At 41.3% G+C, this 23,191-nt stretch overlaps 2 protein-coding genes across 2 annotated transcripts; both read left to right on the plus strand.

Moving 5' to 3' along the window:
* Positions 1-993: 993 nt before the first annotated feature.
* Positions 994-6,898, plus strand: LOC136677495 (junctional adhesion molecule A-like). Its single transcript, XM_066655060.1, has 10 exons — positions 994-1,049; positions 2,132-2,207; positions 2,430-2,496; positions 3,565-3,912; positions 4,205-4,444; positions 4,700-4,957; positions 5,152-5,233; positions 5,379-5,421; positions 5,735-5,821; positions 6,651-6,898. Exons 1-10 carry the CDS (start codon positions 994-996, stop codon positions 6,669-6,671), a joined length of 1,278 nt encoding a protein of 425 aa, XP_066511157.1. The 3' UTR covers positions 6,672-6,898.
* A 4,982-nt stretch (positions 6,899-11,880) lies between these two features.
* Positions 11,881-22,911, plus strand: LOC136677503 (B-cell receptor CD22-like). Its single transcript, XM_066655069.1, has 6 exons — positions 11,881-12,127; positions 14,042-14,110; positions 20,000-20,335; positions 20,630-20,878; positions 21,933-22,175; positions 22,883-22,911. The coding sequence occupies exons 1-6, from the start codon at positions 11,881-11,883 to the stop codon at positions 22,909-22,911; spliced, it is 1,173 nt and encodes a 390-aa protein (XP_066511166.1).
* The last annotated feature ends 280 nt before the right edge of the window (positions 22,912-23,191 follow it).

The raw sequence follows: 23,191 nt of genomic DNA on the forward strand, positions 1-23,191 counted from the left end.
AGTCTAGCTGAATCTCCCAGATGCACTAATGATGAGGCTGATGTAAGTGTACTGAAGTGTGTGCTCCAGGACGGAGCAGCCCAGGGAGAACTAGTACCTGTGTTCATGATATCTGGGCTTTATCTAGAAGACCATAATATTTGTCTACTTCAGGATGACTGACTGGGCCCATATCTGGCAGCACTAATCCAGCAGCTTCAGGTGCCCTTGTACCCCACTGTACACTTGGGCACAGCAGCACCAGGTCGTCTCTGTAGAGCAGGAACTTGACTGCCCCATCCTGCAGTGCAAGATGTGCTGCTAACTCATTAATATAGATGTTAAACAGCGTGGAACTCAGCCCTGCCATTTGTTTTCTAAATATAGATGACATCATACACTTCACCCCTGACTCCACTTGGTAGGAGAGTGTGTTACAGCCCCTAATGACAAAATAGAGAAAAAAACTTTCCTGACAACTACCAAAACAGGTGAAGACATTTTTGTTTTCGGTTGATCATGAATTTTAAAGTGTAGATGTAGTTATTAGTTCTTTGGTTTGGAATTTGACTGTGGTTTGATAGAGGAGACTGCTGCCTAACAGTGAATGCACTGGCTCCAAGCACTGAATGGTACAGACCTAGGGGTCGACAGAGTTGCACTAACACTTTTCTGTGTGTGTTTACAGTGCTGTTGAGTTTGTTTCTTTGTTTGAGGGTTGGTTTGAGAAACAGAGGATTTTGGCTTAGTTCTGTAATCAGGCTCAGTTCTGGGCCTAGAAGTGTCTGATATCTGCATGGAGGTTGATTAGAATTTCCTCATCATAGGATGGCGATTCTCATGGAGGAGTGTAGACAGCACAGAGGAAGGTCAATATTTTTTGTGAATGTTTAGCCAGGAGTGAGATAATTTAAAAATAATGTGGTATGTGGTTGTCCACTCCTACTCTGTACCATACCATTATCTTTCCAGAATCCATGGTGGACTGTGCTCAGTTTAAATGAGGGTATAATAATGTCAGGGCAGTACAGTGACACAGTAGGCAGTGTTGCTGTCAGTCCTGTGCCCATGTGAGTTTCCTCGGGGTGCTTCAGATTCTGCCCACCATGACTCTCAACAGGTTAAATGGTTATTGACAATGAATGACCGCACCATGTTTCTTCAGGATCTCTACTATTTTCTCTGATTATTGAAGAGTAGATCCCCTGAATATTCCAGCAACCGATGTGGAATGTGTGCTTTTGGAACATGAAAAATGATTATTATCATAGTACTTACTGTACTGATATTATATTGCAGATTTATATAGTGCAGTTTCATTATGCATTTAGTCTTAATTGGTAAGCGGTCTACTGCACAGGGTGTAGAACAATTCCTTTATCTCTCTCAGCTCTGTGGAATTTGGAGGTGAGGTTCTACATGGGGAGAAGGCTAAGCCACTGCTGCTGCATAGCTCTGTGTTCTTTCCTATTGAGAGGTCTTCTTCACATAGTTGTGGTTGTGAGAGAACTTTAATATGTACAATGAAAACACAGCCACAAAAGTCAAGTATAGAGCCAGACAAAAATGAGTCCAAGTCCAAAAAGGAACACAAGATTTTAGAGAGAGGCTTGGATTTGCGGTAGAACTGACAATAATTTATAGGGTTGGAGCTTTAAAATCTGGGAAAATAATGATGTGTAGGTGTGATCAATCTTGTAGTCATGGTAACCCTTCATGGACCTTCATGGACTTCCAGGACCCTATGGTGTCCAGGAAGTGCTTGTTACAATGGCAATGTCTCCTTTTTCTTCCTGGTGGTGTGTTGTGGTGCAGCATGTATGCAGGTGGTCGTGGAAGATTTCTCAGATGTCGAGGTGTGGGGACCTTGCAGGGTAGTTTAAACTGGGGCCAACTGTGCCTTCTAGGTGACATGGGGTTGTATACTTGCATGTACAGGTGTGGTGGTCTGGGGATTTCTGGAAGACTATGGCATTTTGGTGTGGCCCATTGCAACGCCTTTAAGGGTCTTCACAAAGATTCGTATGCTGTCCTTGTGTAGATGGATCCCATCATTCATGTCAAATAGGCTTATGGTGGGGTGATATGCGAGAGGGACTAATGGTTTGAATGAGTTGTCTGGACTGTCCTCTTCACATTCTATATTTTTCAGAGTGGCACCTCTCTCCAGCTCTGTCATCAGCAGGACTAAGCTCATTGTCATGGATCAGCACTGTGTCTTTGGCATGGTATGATACTGGGACTGCATTGTCAGTATCTTAATTTCCATGCTCAAACAATAATTCTTCTCCCTTTGCAAATGACTTCTTTTACAGTGTGCCTTCTCTCTGTTTTAATGTTCTTTATATCCCACTTTCTGCCTCTACATCCTCTATATTCTTCTCAGTTTCAGCATCCTATATGTAATTCTCTCTGTCTCTCAACCCCTCCAATGTCTTTAAATCTTACAGGATGATCAGATGATGTCACTCAGACTAGCTCCTCCTCTTCCTGTGATCTTTCTACTGATTCATGTGGGTAAGTCAAAAGATCCAGAAAATCATCAGATACAGAAAATTACAGCAGAAACTTTCAGCATTTATATAGCTGCTCAGAATGAGAGGTACATTATACGTGCTGGGTTAGATTACCTATTCATTCATTTATTCATTCATTATCTGTAACCGCTTATCCAATTTAGGGTCGCGGGGGATCATTGGGCGCAAGGCGGGAATACACCCTGGAGGGGGCGCCAGTCCTTCACAGGGCAACACAGACACACACACATTTGCTCACACACTCACACCTACGGACACTTTTGAGTCGCCAATCCACCTGCAACGTGTGTTTTTGGACTGTGGGAGGAAACCGGAGCACCCGGAGGAAACCCACGCGGACACGGGGAGAACAGACCAACTCCTCACAGACAGTCACCCGGAGCGGGAATCGAACCCACAACCTCCAGGTCCCTGGAGCTGTGTGACTGCGACACTACCTGCTGCGCCACCGTGCCGCCCTTAGATTATCTAGTTTACACTAAATAATAACTGGACCTTTGGTTGGTGGATTATTCTCAGTCCTGCCATAACACTGAAGGCTTTATAACTTTAGGTGCCCCATTGTGTCTGACCACTCCTACCCATAAACATAGCACTATCAAAGGTTACCAATATCACCTTAGGTTCCAAAGATGTCTGTCCAGCTCGAACATCACTGTCTGTCAGACTGATGGAGGAAATTGGGTTTGGTGGATTTCAAGAAAATGCTGTGTACTGGAAAACGCAGAGCCAACATTTGTTGGTGCCTGTAACCCCTATGCTCCAGCACAAGATATTTTTGTGTCTATCTCTTTCTCATTTGCACAATCTCAAACATAATAATAATAATAATAATAATAATAGTAATAATAATAATAATTAACAACAATTCCCTCCCCCTGCTGCAGTGTTTTCAGACTCTTCTCTTTTTTGCTTTCTCTCAGAATCAGCTCAGTGTTGTACAGTAGCTGCTGGAGTTGGAGAGAAGTGAAGCTGTAAACTACAGTAACTCTGACTGTCTTATGGGCTCCAGTCTGTAATCAGCTCTTTCATCAATCCTGTGTTTCAGTGGCTTCTGGAGCAGAGTGGAGTGTGAAATACAGCCAACAGGAAATATGTGCTTTAAAAGGGTCCACAGTGTTTATGAACGGCTCTTACACTCACCCAGATGGTCTTACAGTGACAGATACTTTTTGGATTATAGACCCCATTGAGGGTGTGGAGAAACCTGATCTGAGTAAAGAGTCAGATTACTCAGGAAGAGTGGAGTATTTTACTGATGAACAGAAGAAACACTTCTCCCTCAAACTGAGTAATGTAGAGAAGAAGGATGAACATCAGTACTGCTTCAGAATCATAACAAATCAAGACTTTCAGAAATGGCTGGGTAAACCTGGAGTTCATCTGAAAGTTCCAGGTGAGTGATGTCATATTCTCCATCAGTAAAACATAGTTCATCATCTCACAGTGGAGTCAGAAAACTGCACCTGATCAGTTACTAATGAGTTCCTGCTGAAAACAGTTTCTTCATTCCACTCCTGTGCTGGGTGCTGCATGTTTTGATTTCCCCTGTTTGAATAAACCTGATTCTGTTTATCCTGTGATTCCCTTTGTGATCTGATCTGTTTCACAGTGTAGAACATAGGAACCTGAGCAGCTACAGCTTTACACTTTCTCTTTCCTGATTTGATCTTCTCTCGTTGTCTTAGAGCTCCGTGTAGAAACTCCTGGAGTAGTGACAGAGGGAGGAGCAGCAGTTCTGAAATGTGTAACCACCTGCAGTCTGACTGATCCAACATTCATCTGGTACAAAAATGGACGTCCTTTAACCACAAAGACCACCATCAACAACCAGCTCCACCTGCAGCCAGTCAGCAGTGAGGATGCAGGCAGTTATAGCTGTGCTGTAAACGAATATCCTTCCCCTGAACACTATCTCAGAGTGAAATGTCAGTAGAGTTTATGTTCTTTACAATAAATACAATTAATGTAAAAGTGTATCTGAGTTGCAGAACTACAAAACTGTACTGAACGCTGCTTTAAATGGACCCCTGTAAAAATGTCTATTGTCGATTTATTTTCAACAAAAAAAAGGAAGTGAGTGTTTTTAATCAGGCAGTGATGATATGTTTAATAAACAATTGCACTGCTTTCCCATGTGTTAATTTCTTAAAGTTGTAACAAAAGCAAATAAATGTCTCTAGATCCTCCAAAGAATATCTCAGTGTCCTACAGTTCCTGTGGTGAAATAGTGGAGGACAGTTCAGTGACTCTGACCTGCAGCAGTGATGCTTATCCACCTGTGGAGAACTACACCTGGTTTAAAGAAGGTGGAGTCTCACCTGTAGGATCTGGACACAGTTACAGTCCTCTACTGAGTGGATTCTACTACTGCGAGGCTCGTAATGAACATGGAGCTCAGAGATCAGCACCAGTTTCTGTGTTAAATGGAGACTCAACTGGTAACATGCAGTTTCACCTTTGATCCATTATCTACATCACATCATTAACACATTCATCTAGTCACTCATTCATTTACTATAATATACATACAGTCATACATTATACATTCTGAACAGACAAATGGCTTTGATTCCTGTCTCTCTCTCTCTCTCTCTCTGTGTGTGTGTGTGTGTGTGTGTGTGTGTATCAGCAGGTCTCTCTGTAATTCTGTACGTAGTTGTTGGGGTCAGTCTCAGTGTCAATGCATTGCTGCTTACTGTAGTGTTCTGGAGGAGGTGAGGAGGGAATTGTCCAGTTCTTTATGATTCAGATCCAGAGAGTTGTAGTGTGTGTAGTTTACTGTAGAAGAGCAGATGTAGAAAAACATAATGAATCCTGTCTCATTTCACTTGTGGGAAGTAAATTATGTGTTTCTTTCAGAGGCAAGAGGAGAAACAGAACCCCAGACCGAGCTGACAATACGGTGAGTGTTGTTCTGCTGGATGATGTCTGTGATTGCACATCCATTCCTCTAGAGGGCAGTGTAGTGGGATGGAGCTGTGAAAAGGTGATAATGTTGTCCAAGTTGCTGTTTATTGTACATTGTGGGAAGGTTTGAGGGCACTGTAAATGGTCTACTATATATTCAGTCTACATACTACTACATACTACAGTCTACTACATACTAGCAGAACAACACAATACTGCACTCTTGAGTGAATAGGGCACAGTTTTGGACACAGCGTATTTCTCTATTTGTCTACTCATTACACCACCTCTAACTGTCCTCTGTACAGAACACTGCCACTAGTGGTCAGGACAATACATACACAGCTCTCCAGCCCAAAATCAGGTTCTCTGATGATGTTTACCACACAGTGGCAGTAAGTGTCTTTTCATTTGGCCTTCGGGAATACAGCTTAGTGTGTGTGTGTGTGTGTGTGTTTAGTTTGGTTCAATTTATGTCTGTCTGTCTGTGAGGGTACCTTTGTGCAGTGGGTTTTTCTCCTCTGCTACTCTTTGCTCTGATATCTAACCTGGGGTCCTGGTTTTCCCAGTCGCTGCTAGGTATATTTGGCTAAACCAACATTTTCTTCAGATTCAGACACAATAATATCAGCTGTTTGCCATGTCTGGTCCTGGCCGCTGAGTCTGCTGACCAGAGGAGACATTTCCATCTTTGCAAAGTTGGCTGCTTTGTGCACTGGGTCTATGGACCGACTGACTTGAACCGCTGCCTGTGCTTGGTGTCTTGCTGTTGGCTGCTTCTGCTGTCGCTGATGTGGGCAGCCGGAATGTTTGCTAACACTGGAGCTAGCTGTGGTTGACTGGGCTGAGAATGGGCGCTTCCTCATGCCGGTGCTCTGAGGTGAGACAGTTTTCTGGGGCTTCTCCTGGTGATGGCCAGGGAAGAAAAAAATCCAGTTGTGGCTGGTCCAGTTGTGGTGCAGACTCTGCTGCTTGCAATGACTCAACCTTGAGAACCAATTTAACATTGTGGCTTAGTGCTGCTGACTGTCCTCTACCCTTACTTTTCTTTTTGTGTGTGAGCTGTTTTGCTCTGTGTCTGTTTGTCATTTGATGTCATTTTTGTTCAGTGTCTTAATATTGTTTGTGATTTGGGTTCTTGAACTGCACTTTATAATAATAATAATTATTATTATTATTATTATTATTATTATTTAGCACATTTAAGCTATTTTCTTTTTTCAGACACTAAATAAACCACAGTGAGACCATCCCCACATGAGAGAGAGACAGAGAGAAAGAGAGAGAGAGAGAGAGAGAGAATAAATCTTTTCTAGAGGAGACTCATATTTGAGACTCTGAACTCTATAAATCAATGAAACAAACCTGTATGAGTTTCTCACGTGTTTTGTGAAATGTTCTAAATGCAGAAGACACTGTGTAAAATGTCATGGATATTTCACATTTTTCTGTTAGTTTTTGATCTGTTACAGTCCCACGCTGCATGATGTTTCAGGCTTAAGCTCCATTACCTTTCTGTTTTTCTGAATGTATGAGTTTCTGCAGAATAAAAATCTACACAAATCCAGTCTTGTGAAGTGCATTCATGTGTTCACACTGTCAGAAAAGCTGTGATTTATTCTGTAGTTTCAGTTAGGAAACATAATTTTTATTCTATTTAAATTGTACATTGTAACGTTGTGTTTATTTCATAAAGGGCTCATACTATGTTTCTAATTAATGGGTATTTAATCAAAATGTATTTCATTTTGGTTCGTTCATTTTCAAAATGTAATTCTATGAAGATTATGGCGATCTTGTAACATTTAAATTATTTAAATATTTAAATATTTTAAATATTTTTGTCGCTCTTAATACACATCACAACAATGTGCGACACCCGCCAGTGTGCGGTCTCTTGAACTTTTGACAGCTGACTGCACGGCGCCAGTGAAATAATGACGGCACGCAGAGAGAGGACAGCATTTTTTTTTTTTTTTTTTTTTGCTGCCAGTGGATAATATAAGTTCGGCGGTTTTTTTTTTCCATTACTACAAGGACTCAAATAGACATTGAGTATTTTACTTAACCTTCAACCCGACGAGTTAAAAATGTTTTGTTGCATGCAGAAATGTTATTTATTTTTCTCTCCAGTCGAGAAAAATACCCTGTTATGCGCAGTGTAATTACATTTAAAAATTCAAAAGGGTTTTGTGGCTCCTAGTGTTTTCTTTACTGTGTAAAAAGGGTCCAAATGGCTCTTTGAGTGGTAAAGGTTGCCGACCCCTGCACTAGAGAAATTTGCATAGATCCATCCTGGCATTCGTGAAGGTGTTTATGCAGGCAGAGCCGGACTGCCCTATACACTCACTACGCATTTTACGTAGGGTCTTGCAATTTTACAAAGGCTCCCTCATCTCAAATTAGGGATAGTATCATCAGAAGATGAAGAGAAACTATCCTTTAAGGAAATGAAAAGAGGTAAAAAGATTCCACAAGACTGAGTTGCGGAAACAGCAGTGAGGTAAACCTGTGACGGTTATTCTCGAGGTAGGATTGTTAATAAATAATATTCTATGAACATAGCTGCAGGACTATATTTAGAGGTGGCATGCACTGCGTAGCTGCCCTCCATGACCTTAACATTCTCAGTGTCATGAACCAAACTGTACTCGTTTGAACTTCCCCAAACACAACAGTAGTCTAAAAGTTGATTACTATTTCATACCAAATTTAAAAATATGACATAGTTATTTCCAAATGTTAACTTGAGTTGTTTGAAATTTGCTGTTTTGTTTTTATTAAACACCTTAAACAGTGAAGCAGTTACAGGAGCCTGGACATAACTTCTGCATCATTTAAGGTGACACAAAACTGCAAGCTGGAAAAGAAACAGCTACATTTGCTTCTTTTTCTTCTATTCCACCTTAAGGACTGCAGTTGTTACAGAATAAATCAAATGCTGACTTGGATGCTGGAGGGCTGATCATGAAGGCAATTATGTTAAAACTCTTTTTATATTGTTTTTAAATAAATATTGTTGGTTTACATCATGGGCAGCATGGTGGTGCAGCAGGCAGTGTTGCAGTCACACAGCTCCAGGGACCTGGAGGTTGTGGGTTCGATTCCTGCTCCGGGTGACTGTTTGTGAGGAGTTGGTGTGTTCTACCCGTGTCCACGTGGGTTTCCTCCGGGTGCTCCCACAGTCCAAAAACACACGTTGGTAGGTGGATTGGTGACTCAAAAAGTGTCCGTAGGTGTGAGTGAATGTGTGTGTGTGTCTGTGTTGCCCTGTGAAGGACTGGCGCCCCCTCCAGGGTGTATTCCCACCTTGTGCCCAATGATTCCAGGTAGGCTCAGGACCCACCGCGACCCTGAACTGGATAAGCGGTTACAGATAATGAATGAATGAATGGTTTACATCATATTTTGTTCTGTATAGGGCTGGCTGTTTATTCTTACATCACAAAAGTTGGGAGAGTGAAGTGTATTATACATGGAAGTGAGCCATGTATGCACATGTTACTGAGTGTATGTGTCACGTATGAATGGATATGTCCATATATGCCTGTGTCTCTCAATGTCTGAAACTCCATACTGTCCAAAGGTAAAGGACTCATAGAAGATGTCTGTCTCTCTCTCTCTATCTCTCTCTCTCTCTCTCTCTCTCTCTCTCTCAGTCCCAGAGCAGGAGCTCTTCCTCTATCCACAGACTTCAGATTGTCCAGAACTCTGCTGACTGCAGTCTCACTCAAAGTTTTTCTCACCAACACATCAGACATTCAACCTCTTCACTGGCTTCCCATAAAGTGTAGGATTCAGTTCAATGTCTTCTTCACAGCACTGAAAATAACTGACAGAACTACTGGAGGGTCAAAAAATTAGTTTTGAGTTCAATAATTTGCTTAGGGGCCCAGGAAAGTCTGGGCTGGCTCTGTACAGATAGCTCTTCTTCTTGCTCTGGGTCCGATTCAATAGTGTGGTAAATGCTCAGCATAAAACATTGAATGAGTGGGGCGTGGCCAGCAATGGCTTATTTGCATAAAAGTGACAGAGCCCTTAAACAGCTCATTCTGAAAGGGTCTGAAACTGGCAAGAACAGAGCCGGTGAGATCTCTTTATGTGAGAGTGATTTTGTGCAAAAAAATGTGTTTTGTATCACCCATAGACCTATTCTAACTTGATTAAAATGAGGTGTAGTATGTCCCCTTTAAGATCACTTCCTAGGTCTCTGTAGTGATATGTGGCTAATGGTTATAATTAATTCCATGTGATGGATTTCCTAGACACTCTTTAACTCTTTAAAACTGGCTGTTGTTGACTCCACTGTTAAGATCAATACGTAAATGATCTCTACCCAGATTGGCTGCCCACAAAAGTAAACGGTTACTGAATATAAAATGCAAGGAAATATCAAATGTAGGAGATTTGCATCTGTGTGTAAATGTGTGAATCTGAAACATGGCAGTGTTCCTTTTGTAGAAGACGTGTGTTTCATACCAAAGCAGAAATAACCACACACTGATCTGAGATTTGACTGAAGAGCTGAGACCAGTGTCAACAGACACAACAAACTTATAGGAAACGGGTGAATCATTTTTACACAGTCCCTAACAGCACATTTTTCCTGTGCTTCTGTACACATCCACTGGCATAAGTGTTATCCCTATTACTCTTATTTGTGTCTCCTTATATAGCACCTTGTGTGTTGGAAAGATGTTATATAAAAGCAGCTTTTTATTTCTGTTGTTGCTATTAGAATTATTCTAAAATAATGACTATAAGAATAAGGAATAAAATACTTATCAGAGTATTCTGTGTTTAACAACTCACATGTGTTTATAAAGTCACAGTCATTTGTTTACATTGCCTGAGGATTTATTGGAGTTCATCAGGTCAGATCTGAGTGCACTAATGCAGTCTTCACTGAGACAGTTATTAAATGGAGCTCCTGTGTGTGACACATTTCAGAAGCTGCTGTAAGTCTTGGTTTTTATTTTCATCACAAACTGCAGACAGACACAGTCCCAGCGATGATGTCACACGGCACCCATTTAAAGGGACAGTACACACACTAATCAGACTAAGAGAGATAAACAGTATACTAGTGATGGGAAGTTCGGCTCTTTTTGGGGAGCCAGCTCTTTTGGCTCGGCTCTTCATAAAGAGCCGGCTCTTTCGGCTCCTAAATGGCTCTTTGTTTTACCACTTACAAAACAATATTACCTACATTTTACATGACAATATGGACAAAACATTATTGTTCAATATTAAAAATAATAAATAGTGTTGCAATGCCAATTGTTTTTATGGCTGTCTTGTAATAACTCACTGATTGCATTGTATAAATAACTGGATTTTTATTTAAACACCTTTATAAAATATCACTTGTAAACTCTGAAATATAGCCAATGGAACACAAAAGGTAGGTATTACAAAATAGCTTATTAAATTAAATAATCATCCATTTCTGGATAATAAAATAAACAAATACTCTGCAAACTGCAAAACGGCAGCATTCAACGGTAGTGATAAACCAACCACAACTGTCAACAAACATTTAACTGATTTAACATTTTCTTCAACTATCATTTGGAAGGTAGATTGGCATTCAGGAAAACCAAGTGTCTCAGCTTGGAGGGTTGGAGCTTGCTTGTTGTTCTCTGATTGGTTGAATGATAAGCCTTAGAAAAAAATGGCTCGGTCTTAGACGGGAACCGGCTCTCATCGTTCACTTACAAGAGCCGGCTCTTTGAACCGGTTCGTTCACGACCGACACATCACTACAGTATACCATCAGATCAGTAAGATAAAGAATCATGTGCATGTTCCTTTCTGCAGCAGCAGCCACTGATTCCGAATAGGCTCCTGTTTGCGCGATAAGTTCAGGATCATAAACATAACTCAAGGCCACTCCAATGTATTAGATGACGTTACATTACTCCAGAGAACACCAAAGCTGGGCACTGTGCATCTTATTTCATTCCACACTTTCATATTGGGTTCTTTACAGTAACTGAATGTGCTAATACTGTTGTGGTTGAAATCGTTGGACATTGTAGTTTCACTGATTATGATTGTGCAGAAGTTTAAATTTAAGCTTGTAGCTCACTATATCTAAGGTCACATGTTTCCTGTGAGAGAGAGAGGTGTGATTACTGTTCTCAGCAGCTTAGAGATGTGGTAACAATGGGCAGTTTATCAGTTTACACCCTGCATCTTTCTCAGCATTTATCTGGACACTGGTGCTGGGCCTTATTACATAACAGTTAGAAATGGTTATAGTACTAAAGAATTTTATTTTGTTTGTGGATTATATTATACTCCTGAGGTGTGCTTTTACTTTCATGCTTTCTGTAAAACCAAACCTTAAAACTGGACTAAGAGAGGCAGGTCAATAAGTAACATATATATTGTCTTGGATGTATTTTCTCATGAGTAAGATATATATTTTGGTGTATATTCTACTTGATGAATGAATAAAGAAATAAGCAGGTTAAGGCCTTTTACAGATGACAGTCAGCTGACCCTGTGTGTGTGCAGCAGTGATGATAATCCACCTGCGGAGCTCTACACCTGGTTTATAGAAGGTGGAGTCTCACCTGTAGGATCTGGACACAGTTACAGTCCTCTACAGAGTGGATCCTACTACTGCGAGGCTCGTAATGAAGATGGAGCTCAGAGATCAGCTCCAGTTTCTGTGTTAAATGGAGATTCAACTGGTAAGATGTTACTCTCTGCCCTGTGACCCATTATCTACATCACATCATTAACACACTCATCTATTCAATCATTATAATTTTCACAGTCTGAAATGTATTTACTCTCTTTGTGTGCGTGTGTGTGTGTGTGTATCAGCAGGTCTCTCTGTGATTCTGTATGTAGTTGTTGGGGTCAGTCTCTGTGTCAATGCAGCGCTGCTTACTGTAGTGTTCTTGAGGAGGTGAGGAGGGGATTGTCCAGTGTCCAGTTCTTTATGATTCACATCCAGAGAGTTGTAGTGTGTGTAGTTTACTGTAGAAGAGCAGATGTAGTAGATTTGGGATTGTTTGAGTGCATTTAAAATTACCCACTATGTGTATTTTCTTGTATTTTATTTGTAAAATGGAATTGTCTTTAAAACTATTCATTTTTAGTTCCTGATATAACATTTTAAATTTCAATTTTAAACTTTATATGTTTACTTCAAAATAGAATAAAAGCACTGAGAAAGACAGAGACAGAATGAGGTTCTCAGGATGAAAAGCAGCTCAGTGAGATACTTATTAAATGGAGCTCCTGTGTGTGATGCGTGTTTCTGAAGCTACTGAAAGGTGGCCCACCAGAACCAGGACTGAGAATCACTCCTCCAGCTGATACGTGGCATTGAGCACAGTGCCCTTAAATACAAGTGAATCTGTTTCACGGCATCCTGTGAATTCCCTGCTTTTCTCTTGAGATCTTTACTGTACTGAACTCACTGATGTTAAGGGCGTATTCGTCTGGACACTGTAGATTCACAGATGATTATGATTTTGCAGAAGTACAAATTAAGCTCATATTTCACTGTGTCTAAGGTCATGTTTCCTGTGGGAGGGTGGTGTTACTGTTCTCAGCAGCTTAAAGACGTCTAAATCATAGGCAGATTATTAGTTTACTCACTGAAACTGTTCACACCTTTTATCCTTTTAGTGCAGGAGCCTCATCACAGAACGGTAAGAAGAGTCTTTAGTTCTGAAAGTTTTTTAGGAAATTGTTTAAAAGAATACAATCCACAGTGGTATTAAATATAATTATTTAATGTAATAATATGATTGATGAAATGATTGGGAAGTGTTTCTGTTTTCATAGATTGTCTAAAATAAAAATGTACAACTCTCCAAACAGCAGCTTAACTTTTTACTCAGGTTCAAATTATTAACGGAATGTGTAATGGAGCACCTATAGTGTAACAGAAACAGTTTGGAGTACAGGAGAAGAGAGAGAGAGAGAGAGACTTGACTTTCATTTCACTTTATTTAACAAAAAACAAAAAAGATAATCTAACAAACCCTCAGTCCACATAAGAAAACACAACACACACTCCATCACCAAACCATCACAGTAGCTGATCAGCACACCACATGATCAATCATACTGAACAGAAATATATAATGTCCTTCAGATTCAAAAACACTTCAGTCTCTCATCCAGCTCAAAGCCAGAGTCCCCACTCTGTTTCTCCATCAGATGTGAGTCCAGTGCAGATTCCTCAGACAAGTCTCTGTCAAAGTCCATGTAAAAATCCAAATAGGATAGTCAAATGCGAGCAGTCAGTAGAGAGGCAATGGACAGGCTCCAGCTGAGAGCAACACCGCCGGCCTGTCTCCACTTCCTGGACAGTACTCTCACTGGCGGCTGATACAGATGTGCCAGGGAAACCTACTCATCAGAAATAATCAAACTTTTCCGTACAATCGTTAACCACTTTCTCAGTCTAAAACATCTCTTAGGGGAGAGTGACATATAGTTCTCATTTTTAGTGGCGTACTGCACGGATCTAATAAACTTCTGAGAATCAGAGAAGAAACTATTTAAACCCATATCCCTTTTGCCTTTTGTAACAGTCAAAAACCGATTAATCTTTGTGAATAAATAAACATCCTCTGGGGGCTCAGTTATTTCAGTGGAGGTCTCAGACGGACCGGGCCAAGCTGAAAAGCCCGGCCTGCAGGACAAACTGGCAGGTACTTCAGACAGCCCTGAACAATCCGATAAAACACTCTCCTCCTCGGAGTCCAGCACAGCTTCCCCCAAGTCACTGAGACACTCATCACGCACACAGCCTACAATAACGTCATCCTTTTCCATAACTGACCTTCCACCCTCCTCCACAGGTTTATCAGTTTTACACTGGGCCTTTCTGTGGGAGCTAACACTAGGCCCGAGTCAGTGAGGTCACTGGGTGTGTTCACAAATGCGGTGCCAACATGACGTTAACATAACATTACTGTCACCACTGTTAAGGGTAACATTCTGATGGGTTCAGGTCTGCTCTCAGGCCCGAGTCCTCAGCTACCTCCCCACCTCTGTCCCCTACCTGCTGCCTCTCCATTAAATCACTCTGTTTACGCCCATCACCCACCTGCTGCTCTTTTCTGTGTGGGCAGCCGAACTGTTTGTGGCCGATGTCTCTACACTCAAAACAGCGGAGTCTTTCTGTATTCGCGAACACTATGTACGATCCTTCCCCGTGTCTAACCCTAAAACTCACGTCCATAGTCGGATCGCGGTTAGTTAAAAACACGAAAACTTGTCTACGAAAAGACAGAACGGGCGGCACGGTGGCACAGCAGGTAGTGTCGCAGTCACACAGCTCCAGGGGCCTGGAGGTTGTGGGTTCGATTCCCGCTCCGGGTGACTGTCTGTGAGGAGTTGGTGTGTTCTCCCCGTGTTCGCGTGGGTTTCCTCCAGGTGCTCCGGTTTCCTCCCACAGTCCAAAAAAAAGGCACGTTGCAGGTGGATTGGTGACTCAGAATTGTCTGTGTGTGTGTCTGTGTTGCCCTGTGAAGGACTGGCGCCCCCTCCAGGGTGTATTCTCGCCTTGCGCCCAATGATTCCAGGTAGGCTCTGGACCCACTGTGACCCTGAACTGGATAAGGGCTTACAGATAATGAATGAATGTAAAGACAGAACATGTTTAACTGCCGCATTTTTTACAGCCGAGAGGAATCATTTTCATGGCACCGGCGAATTTACCAAACCGAGCCAGTTCTTTCAAAATCGCCTCTTTCTTAATGAACGGCGGAACGTTTGAAACAACAATACGGGGTCGCAGGTGCACGCAGAGGGCTGACCTGCACCAGCACTCCCCTCACCCGGATCCTCGAAACTATCAGCCTGCTCACACAGCTCTCCTTCTCCGAAACACTACCACAGATTTGTTCATGCGAGAAGCCGAGTAAATATTCTCACATCCTACCTTCTCTCCGACCGCTAACAGAACTTCCTCCCCCGTCGCCCCGCTCTCCGGGACACACCTGACGCCATGGCAGAGAGACAGTGTCTCCACGCCGGCCTCAGAGGCCATGACGCAAGCTACAAACCTTTCACCACCGGCCAAAAACAGTTCAGCACCAAACACCTCACTATGCTCTCATAAAGAGAAATGAAATAAAATAGAAAAAAGAAAATCAGAAAAGTTGGGAAAACGCCAGAAAACTCCATGCGCTACCGCGGACAATCCGGAGAGAGAGATGTCTTGACAGAAAAAGAATAAGATTCTAAAACAGAAGAACTGCTCAGGGGCACTTCAGCTATTAATGATCATTTTCTTCTCTGTCCTGGCAACTGAACTGGCAAGCCCATGGTCTCAAGCCCCCTTCTCTAAACTTAAGACCACAACTGCCCCCTGCATGGCACTGCGGTTAAACCAGCCGCCGTTTGACGGTTGAACACGGTTAAACTAGCCGCACGTCAGATTTTTGTGCGCGTATACTAGTGACAGAGCGGTAATACTCAATGCGCCTGAAGACCTGAGCTTATGCCCTTCATTTTAAAGTAACAGCATTTAACCGGTTTATATATTGGTCATTTCTAATAAGTAATTCATGCAACCAACAAATATCAGTTCAGTGTTTACTATACTATGTACCTATGAAATATGAAGTGATTTTACTGTATAGTTTGTAAATGACATTCAAAGTCCCCATAATTGTCCATGTTTTTTTTTTTTAACATGAGTCAGGTTCACTGCTTTATAATATGGTCGTTTCTAATAAGTATTCTGAATATAAAGTGTGAGGAGAAAACATGCAGCACAGTGGCCCACCTTTCAGGAATCATGGATGGCAGACAGATGGAGGCGGACGCACTCGCTAAAACACAGTATTATATTTACAAAACAATAACAAACAAAGAGACTTTAACAGAAAGACAACACACAGGGAGCTAAGCAGGCTAAACTGGACACGGGGGCAAAACAGGGTAAACGGGACAGACTTGAGAGATAACCAGACTATAGAACAAAACAATACTAAGGTGAATGCCAGAAACAGACAGACTGGGTAGCAACATAACCTGGGAAACTAAACGAGAAACAGCAGAGACAGACAGACTAATCCTAAAACAAAGAACTAAAGCAAACGGGAAAGACAGACAGAGTAAAGACCTAAAGAGAAATACTTAACAGAGACCTAGAAAGCTAAACAAACACAGATAGCTAAAGCTAAAGATAAACACATTGCTAAGTCAGAAACTAAACACAGAGGGCTAGAGCAAACACAACAGACAGACTTAATAACATGACCTAAGAAAAGACAGCGACAGACAGACCAGACTTAGTAACACGACACAGCAACACTGGAAGCAATACAAATGACTAGGAGCATGAAACGAATGAACAACAAACAAGAAGTGAGACAAGGGAACTTAAATACATAACACAGACAAGACACACCTGAGACAGATAACGAGGAGGACGGACAAGGTGGCAGAACAAAGGCAGGACAAGGTCGTGACACCACCAGAACCAGGACTGAGAATCACTCCTCCAGCTGATACGTGGCATTTAGCACAGTGCCCTTAAACAGTGCACAGTGCCCTGTTTCCCAGCATCCTGTGAATTCCCTGCTTTTCTCTGGAGATCTTCTCTGGAGATGTTAAGGGCATATTCTTCTGGACACTGTAGATTCACAGATGATTATGATTTTGCAGAAGTATAAATTAAGCTCATATTTCACTGTGTCTAAGGTCACATGTTTCCTGTGGGAGGGTGGTGTTTCTGTTCTCAGCAGCTTAAAGACGTCTAAATCATAGGCAGATTATTAGTTTACTCACTGAAACTGTTCACACCTTTTATGGCGTGATTTTTTTGGAATTTGTTTAAAAAAGAATAAAATCCACATTGACATAACTATGATTATTTAGTTTAATAAGATGTTTGATGAAATAATGTGAAGTGTTTCTGTTTTCATGGATTAAAAAAACTATATGTACTCAAAAAAATAAAAATAAAAACAGCTTAACTTTTTACTCGGGTTCAAATTATTAACAGAATGTGTAGCACAACAGTGTTACAGAAAGAGAGAGAGAGAGAGAGATGAAGAGAGTGGGGGGCAGTGTGTGTGTGTGAGAGAGAGAGAGGGAAATAGAGAGAGAGAGAGAGAGATGAAGAGAATGAGAGAGAAACTTAAGGCACGGCTGTCCCCTGCATGGCGTATGGAGCTGGTTATAAGCATTGAACGGTGAACAGTGGAGATTCTCCGGTGGTAAACGTGGTTAAATGAGATCTGCAAAGTAAAGGAATATTATTACTGTGCCCATTAATCTCTGACACAAACTGGTTACAGCTAAAAACCTGAACATATTAATGTGAATGAAGCTTAAGTTCAGAGTTCAGAGTTATTTCATCATCTTTGTAGAATTTTGGGGGAAAACTCAGCTCTGCTGGTTGGTGTGTGTAATGTTGTGTTCAGCTGTATGTAATGATTTCTGTTTATGAAAGTCTGTGTAGTCCACAGTAAAAAACAGATACTGTAAACCAATCCAAATATAAATTTAGACATGTCCTGATTAAAACATGGTAATAAATTGTGTGTGTGTGTGTGTGTGAGAGAGAGAGAGAGAGAGAGAGAGAGAGAGAGAAAGATGGAGGGAGGAAAGGTGATGTCCTCCTAACTTAAAGGAATAAAGTTCAACAACTTGGTGCTGGTTGTGAGCAGTGAACAGCGGAGCTTCTCTGTATGTAAATGAGGTCAGCTGACCCTTTGAAGTAGTGACAGTGTTCATTAAATATCCAGAATTGAGAACACAAAACACAAAGTTCATATATGAAGCTGGTCTTGGCTTTACATTAATAATAATATTTTTTTAAGCGCAATAACTCAAAGACACTTACATCCATCCATTATCTGTAACCGCTTATCCAATATAGGGTCGCGGGGGGTCCAGAGCCTACCTGGAATCATCGGGCGCAAGGCGGGAATACACCCTGGAGGGGGCAACACACACACACACACACTTTCGAGTCGCCAATCCACCTGCAACGTGTGTTTTTGGACTGTGGGAGGAAACCGGAGCACCCGGAGGAAACCCACGGGGAGAACACACCAACTCCTCACAGACAGTCACCCGGAGCGGGAATCGAACCTACAACCTCCAGGCCCCTGGAGCTGTGTGACACTACCTGCTGCGCCACCGTGCCGCCCAGACACTTACATGTGTTGTTATATTTATTTAACAAAAAAGAACAATACTGAATATAAACTTAGTACCTTGTTGGGCAGTCCATGTTTTGACAGATTGTAAGCACAGGTGAAGAGAGGTGTTGTTAGATCAGATTGGAATAAAGATAGAGAGGGAGGCTGTTTAATTGAAGGCTGTTTAATTGATAGTGAGGAGGGTGTTGTTGATTGTAAGGAGCTTTGTAGTAAGCAGAAGAATATTAAATTGTAAGTGATATTTTATCAACTGGGGGCCTGAATAAGGGTTTCAGCAGCAGCCTGAGAGAGAGAGAGAGAGAGAGAGAGAGAGAGAGAGAGAGAGATTACAAAGATGAAACAATGAGATTTTAATTACATAGTTGGTGTGAGTACTTAAGCAAGAGAGCTGAGATTTCTGATCAGTGGAGAAGGAGAGACAGTGACATCAGTGTTGAGACTTAAAGAAATATGGTTAAGGGTTGATTTTGTCAATGTTTATGAACTGAGGGAAATTTAACAGTGTGATATGTGAAGGAAGATCTCCTGCAATGAAATGAGATCTCATCACTTTGTTCATAAATATTTGACACAAACTGATCACAGCTAAGGACCTAAATATATTCATAGGAATTCACGTCAAAAGCTGTGGTGTTAAACTACGGTAAATCGAGTAAAACTAACACAATGATAGAGTAGACTCAAGAAAACCACAAGAGCAGACTATGTGTGAAAGGAGAAATATGTCAGGAAATATGTCAAAGGTCAAGGTGTGGTAGCTGACATTTATGTGGTTCTAAAAGTTTAACATTTTCTTGGCTCTCAATATTTTAAAATATTTAACAAATCTTTCTCTTAGACTTTACATCCTCTAAATAAGTCTTCTATTGCATTCAGTCTGTCTCTATGTCTTCTGTATCCTTCTCTCTGTCCATACTTTCTCTCTAAAACCCCTACAATGTCATTAAATCTTACAGGTAGTCCTGATGATGTCAATTAGATTTGCTCCTCCTCTATTTGTGATATTTCTGCTGATGACTGTGGGTAAGTCAAAAGGTCCAGAACATCTCAGCTGCTCAAATCTACATGTACAGTATAATTCCTGTGTTTAGAGTGTTATTATATAATACACTATGTGGCCAATATATATATGAAAATAACATGCTATACAAATAAATACTATAATTGTGCATATAATTAATTATTGGGTCCAGGTTTTTCAGCCAAACTTGTTGCAGGTAATGAATCAAGCACATAACCGTGATCTCTAAATGTTCAAACATTGACAGCACTTTCAAAAGATACCAATATTACCTCAAGTCCATAAAAGATCTGCCTTGCTAGATCTGACACAAGCAGCTATAAATTAATTACTGTGATAGACTGTCTTATGGGCTCCAGTCTGTAATCAGCTCTTTCATCAATCATGTGTTTCAGGGGCTTCTGGAGCAGAGTGGAGTGTGAAATACAACCAACAGGAAATATGTGCTTTAAAAGGATCCACAGTGTTTATGAACGGCTCTTACACTCACCCAGATGGTCTTACAGTGACTGAAAAGTTTTGGGTCCATAACTCAGAACTGACTGATCTGAGAAAAGACTCTGATTATTCAGGAAGAGTGGAGTATTTTACTGATAAACAGAAGAACCACTTCTCCCTCAAACTGAGTAATGTAGAGAAGAAAGATGAACATCAGTACTGCTTCAGAATCATAACAAATCAAGACTCCCAGAAATGGCTGGGTAAACCTGGAGTTCCTCTGAAAGTTACAGGTGAGTGATGTCATATTCTCCATCAGTGAAACCTAGTTCATCATCTCACAGTGGAGTCAGAAAACTGCACCTGATCAGTTACTAATGAGCTCCTGCTGAAAACAGTCAGTGTCTTCATTCCACTCCTGTGCTGGGCGCTGCTTGTTTTGATTTCCCGTTTGAATAAACCTGACTCTGTTTATCCTCTGATTCCCTTTGTGATCTGATCTGTTTCACAGTGTAGAACATATGAACCTGAGCAGCTACAGCTTTACACTTTCTCTTTCCTGATTTGATCTTCTCTCATTGTCTTAGAGCTCCGTGTAGAAACTCCTGGAGCAGTGACAGAGGGAGGAGCAGCAGTTCTGACATGTGTAACCACCTGCAGTCTGACTGACCCAACATTCATCTGGTACAAAAATGGACGTCCTTTAACCACAAAGACCACCACCAACAACCAGCTCCACCTGCAGCCAGTCAGCAGTGAGCATGCAGGCAGTTATAGCTGTGCTGTAAATGGATATCAACACCTCCCTTCCCCTGATCACAATCTCACAGTCAGGTGTGAGTAGAGTTTATGTCCTTTACTACACACTATGTCTTTCACCAGAGGAGCAGAGTTCAGTGGCCAACCTTGACACCATGCCACATCAATAAGAATACTTCAACAACTGCAAGCACTGCAATCCCCTACATCGTAATATCATTTGAATTGTAAGTTGCTCTGGATACTCTGCCACTCGAACACATAACAAAATATTGCCAGCCAATTTTTAAAGGCAAACAAAGGGATGCCTAGCCTATTTTAATCAAGTGTTTCGGTTTGCGTTTGCACATCTAATTTGAAACGGTATTAAAAAGGTATGGTGCAGCAGACTCGTTATCTTTCTGATCTGAATATGGAAAATTAAATCACCAGGAAACAAAAACAGGAAAATGTTTCTGCAATAACAGCTATCCTTAAAAAAAAAACTGGTCTTGACCCATTAAATTTAAATAACTTTCTGTCTAAAGTCCTTGGAGAAGTTGTTACTACTCAGGTCAAAACCTACTTACAATAAAGCAATGTGTTTGATTCTTTGCAGTTTGGTCTTCACCCATATCACAGTATTGAAATGTTCTTGGTTAAGGATAGCAATGACCTGCTGGTGGCAGCAGATGCTGGTACCCTTAACATTTTTACTGTGCATGACTTATGTGCTGGATTGGTGACTCAAAAAAGTGTCCGTAGGTGTGAGTGTGTGAGTTTGTGTTGACTTCATTATTCCATAGACATGCTTCTCGCCTATGGAATTCTCTCCCTCCAAAAATTCAGCAGTTAAACTTATTCAAACCTAAGCTTAAACACATCTGTTTTCCTTTTATAAACTTCCCTCTTTGCTGAAACATATTATAACTCATATCATTTACTATTTTTCTCCTTCCTGTACTGTTATATGTTCCTATCATCTATACGACTTATGCAATATTTTGTATTTTACATTTTCATTCCTATTGCAATTAGTATAGTTGAGTAAGAAAAAAAATATGTTTTTCATGATATGCTTAATAATCACAAATGCATTGCCTTCCTATTTTCATTTTATTGCATTAGTAATAAATGCATCTAAATCTGCAGATCCTCCAAAGAATGTCTCAGTGTCCATCAGTTCCTCTGGTGAAATAGTGGAGGACAGTTCAGTGACTCTGACCTGCAGCAGTGATGCTAATCCACCTGTGGAGGTCTACACCTGGTTTATAGAAGGTGGAGTCTCACCTGTAAGATCTGGACACAGTTACAGTCCTGTACAGAGCGGATCCTACTACTGTGAGGCTCGTAATGAACATGGGGCTCAGAGATCAGCAGCTTTCTCAGTTCAAGGTAGTAAAACTGAATTTTTAGTTCAGTTAAACTAGTAGTGCTGCAGTCACACAGCTCCAGGGGCCTGGAGGTTGTGGGTTCGATTCCCGCTCCGGGTGACTGTCTGTGAGGAGTTGGTGTGTTCTCCCGGTGTTCGCGTGGGTTTCCTCCGGGTGCTCCGGTTTCCTCCCACAGTCCAAAAACACACGTTGGTAGGTGGATTGGCGACTCAAAAATTGTCCGTAGGTGTGAGTGAATGTGTGTGTGTGTGTGTCTGTGTTGCCCTGTGAAGGACTATTTTAAATAAATTTGATTTGATTTGATTTGGTTCCCCCTCCAGGGTGTATTCCTGCCTTGCGCCCAATGATTCCAGGTAGGCTCTGGACTCACCGCGACCCTGAACTGGATAAGCAGTTACAGATAATGAATGAATGAATGAATGAATGAATAAATAAAGTTCTACCACCCTGGCACCACCCCTCACCTGCATATATATGGGATGGGGGCATGGCCAGCAACAGCTTATTTGCATATAAGTGACAGAGCCCTTAAACGGCTCTTTCAGAAAGGGACTCAAACTGGCAAGGATAGAGCTGGTAATATCGCTTTATGTGAGAGGGATTTTGTGCAAAGAACTTCATGAATGTGTTTTGTATAGCTGATTATATTCTAACTTGTAACCTATCCTGTTTAAAAAGAGGTATAATATGTCCCCTTTAATGATAAAGGAGAACTGATAGAGGACTGGTTTGTGTAGTTGATTGAAGAAAGTGGAGACTCAATTGTATGATCTGAACACAGTTACAGCTTCAACATTATTCCTGACCATACTGGACTATACCTCTGTGAAGCTCAGAATCAACATGGAGCTCAGGATGGAACTGTGATGATCTCTGTTGAGAGTATGTTGTAAACAGAAACATAAATAATGCTGTGTTCATGTTTAAAATAATGACAGATGTCTTCTGTTCTGCAGGGAGGAGTTGGTCTGTAGGTTGGCTTGCAGTGGGAGGAGGAGGAGGGGGCTTTCTTCTGTT

This window comes from Hoplias malabaricus, chromosome 2 (genome assembly GCF_029633855.1).
Source record: "Hoplias malabaricus isolate fHopMal1 chromosome 2, fHopMal1.hap1, whole genome shotgun sequence".
NCBI classification, from domain to species: Eukaryota; Metazoa; Chordata; class Actinopteri; order Characiformes; family Erythrinidae; genus Hoplias; species Hoplias malabaricus.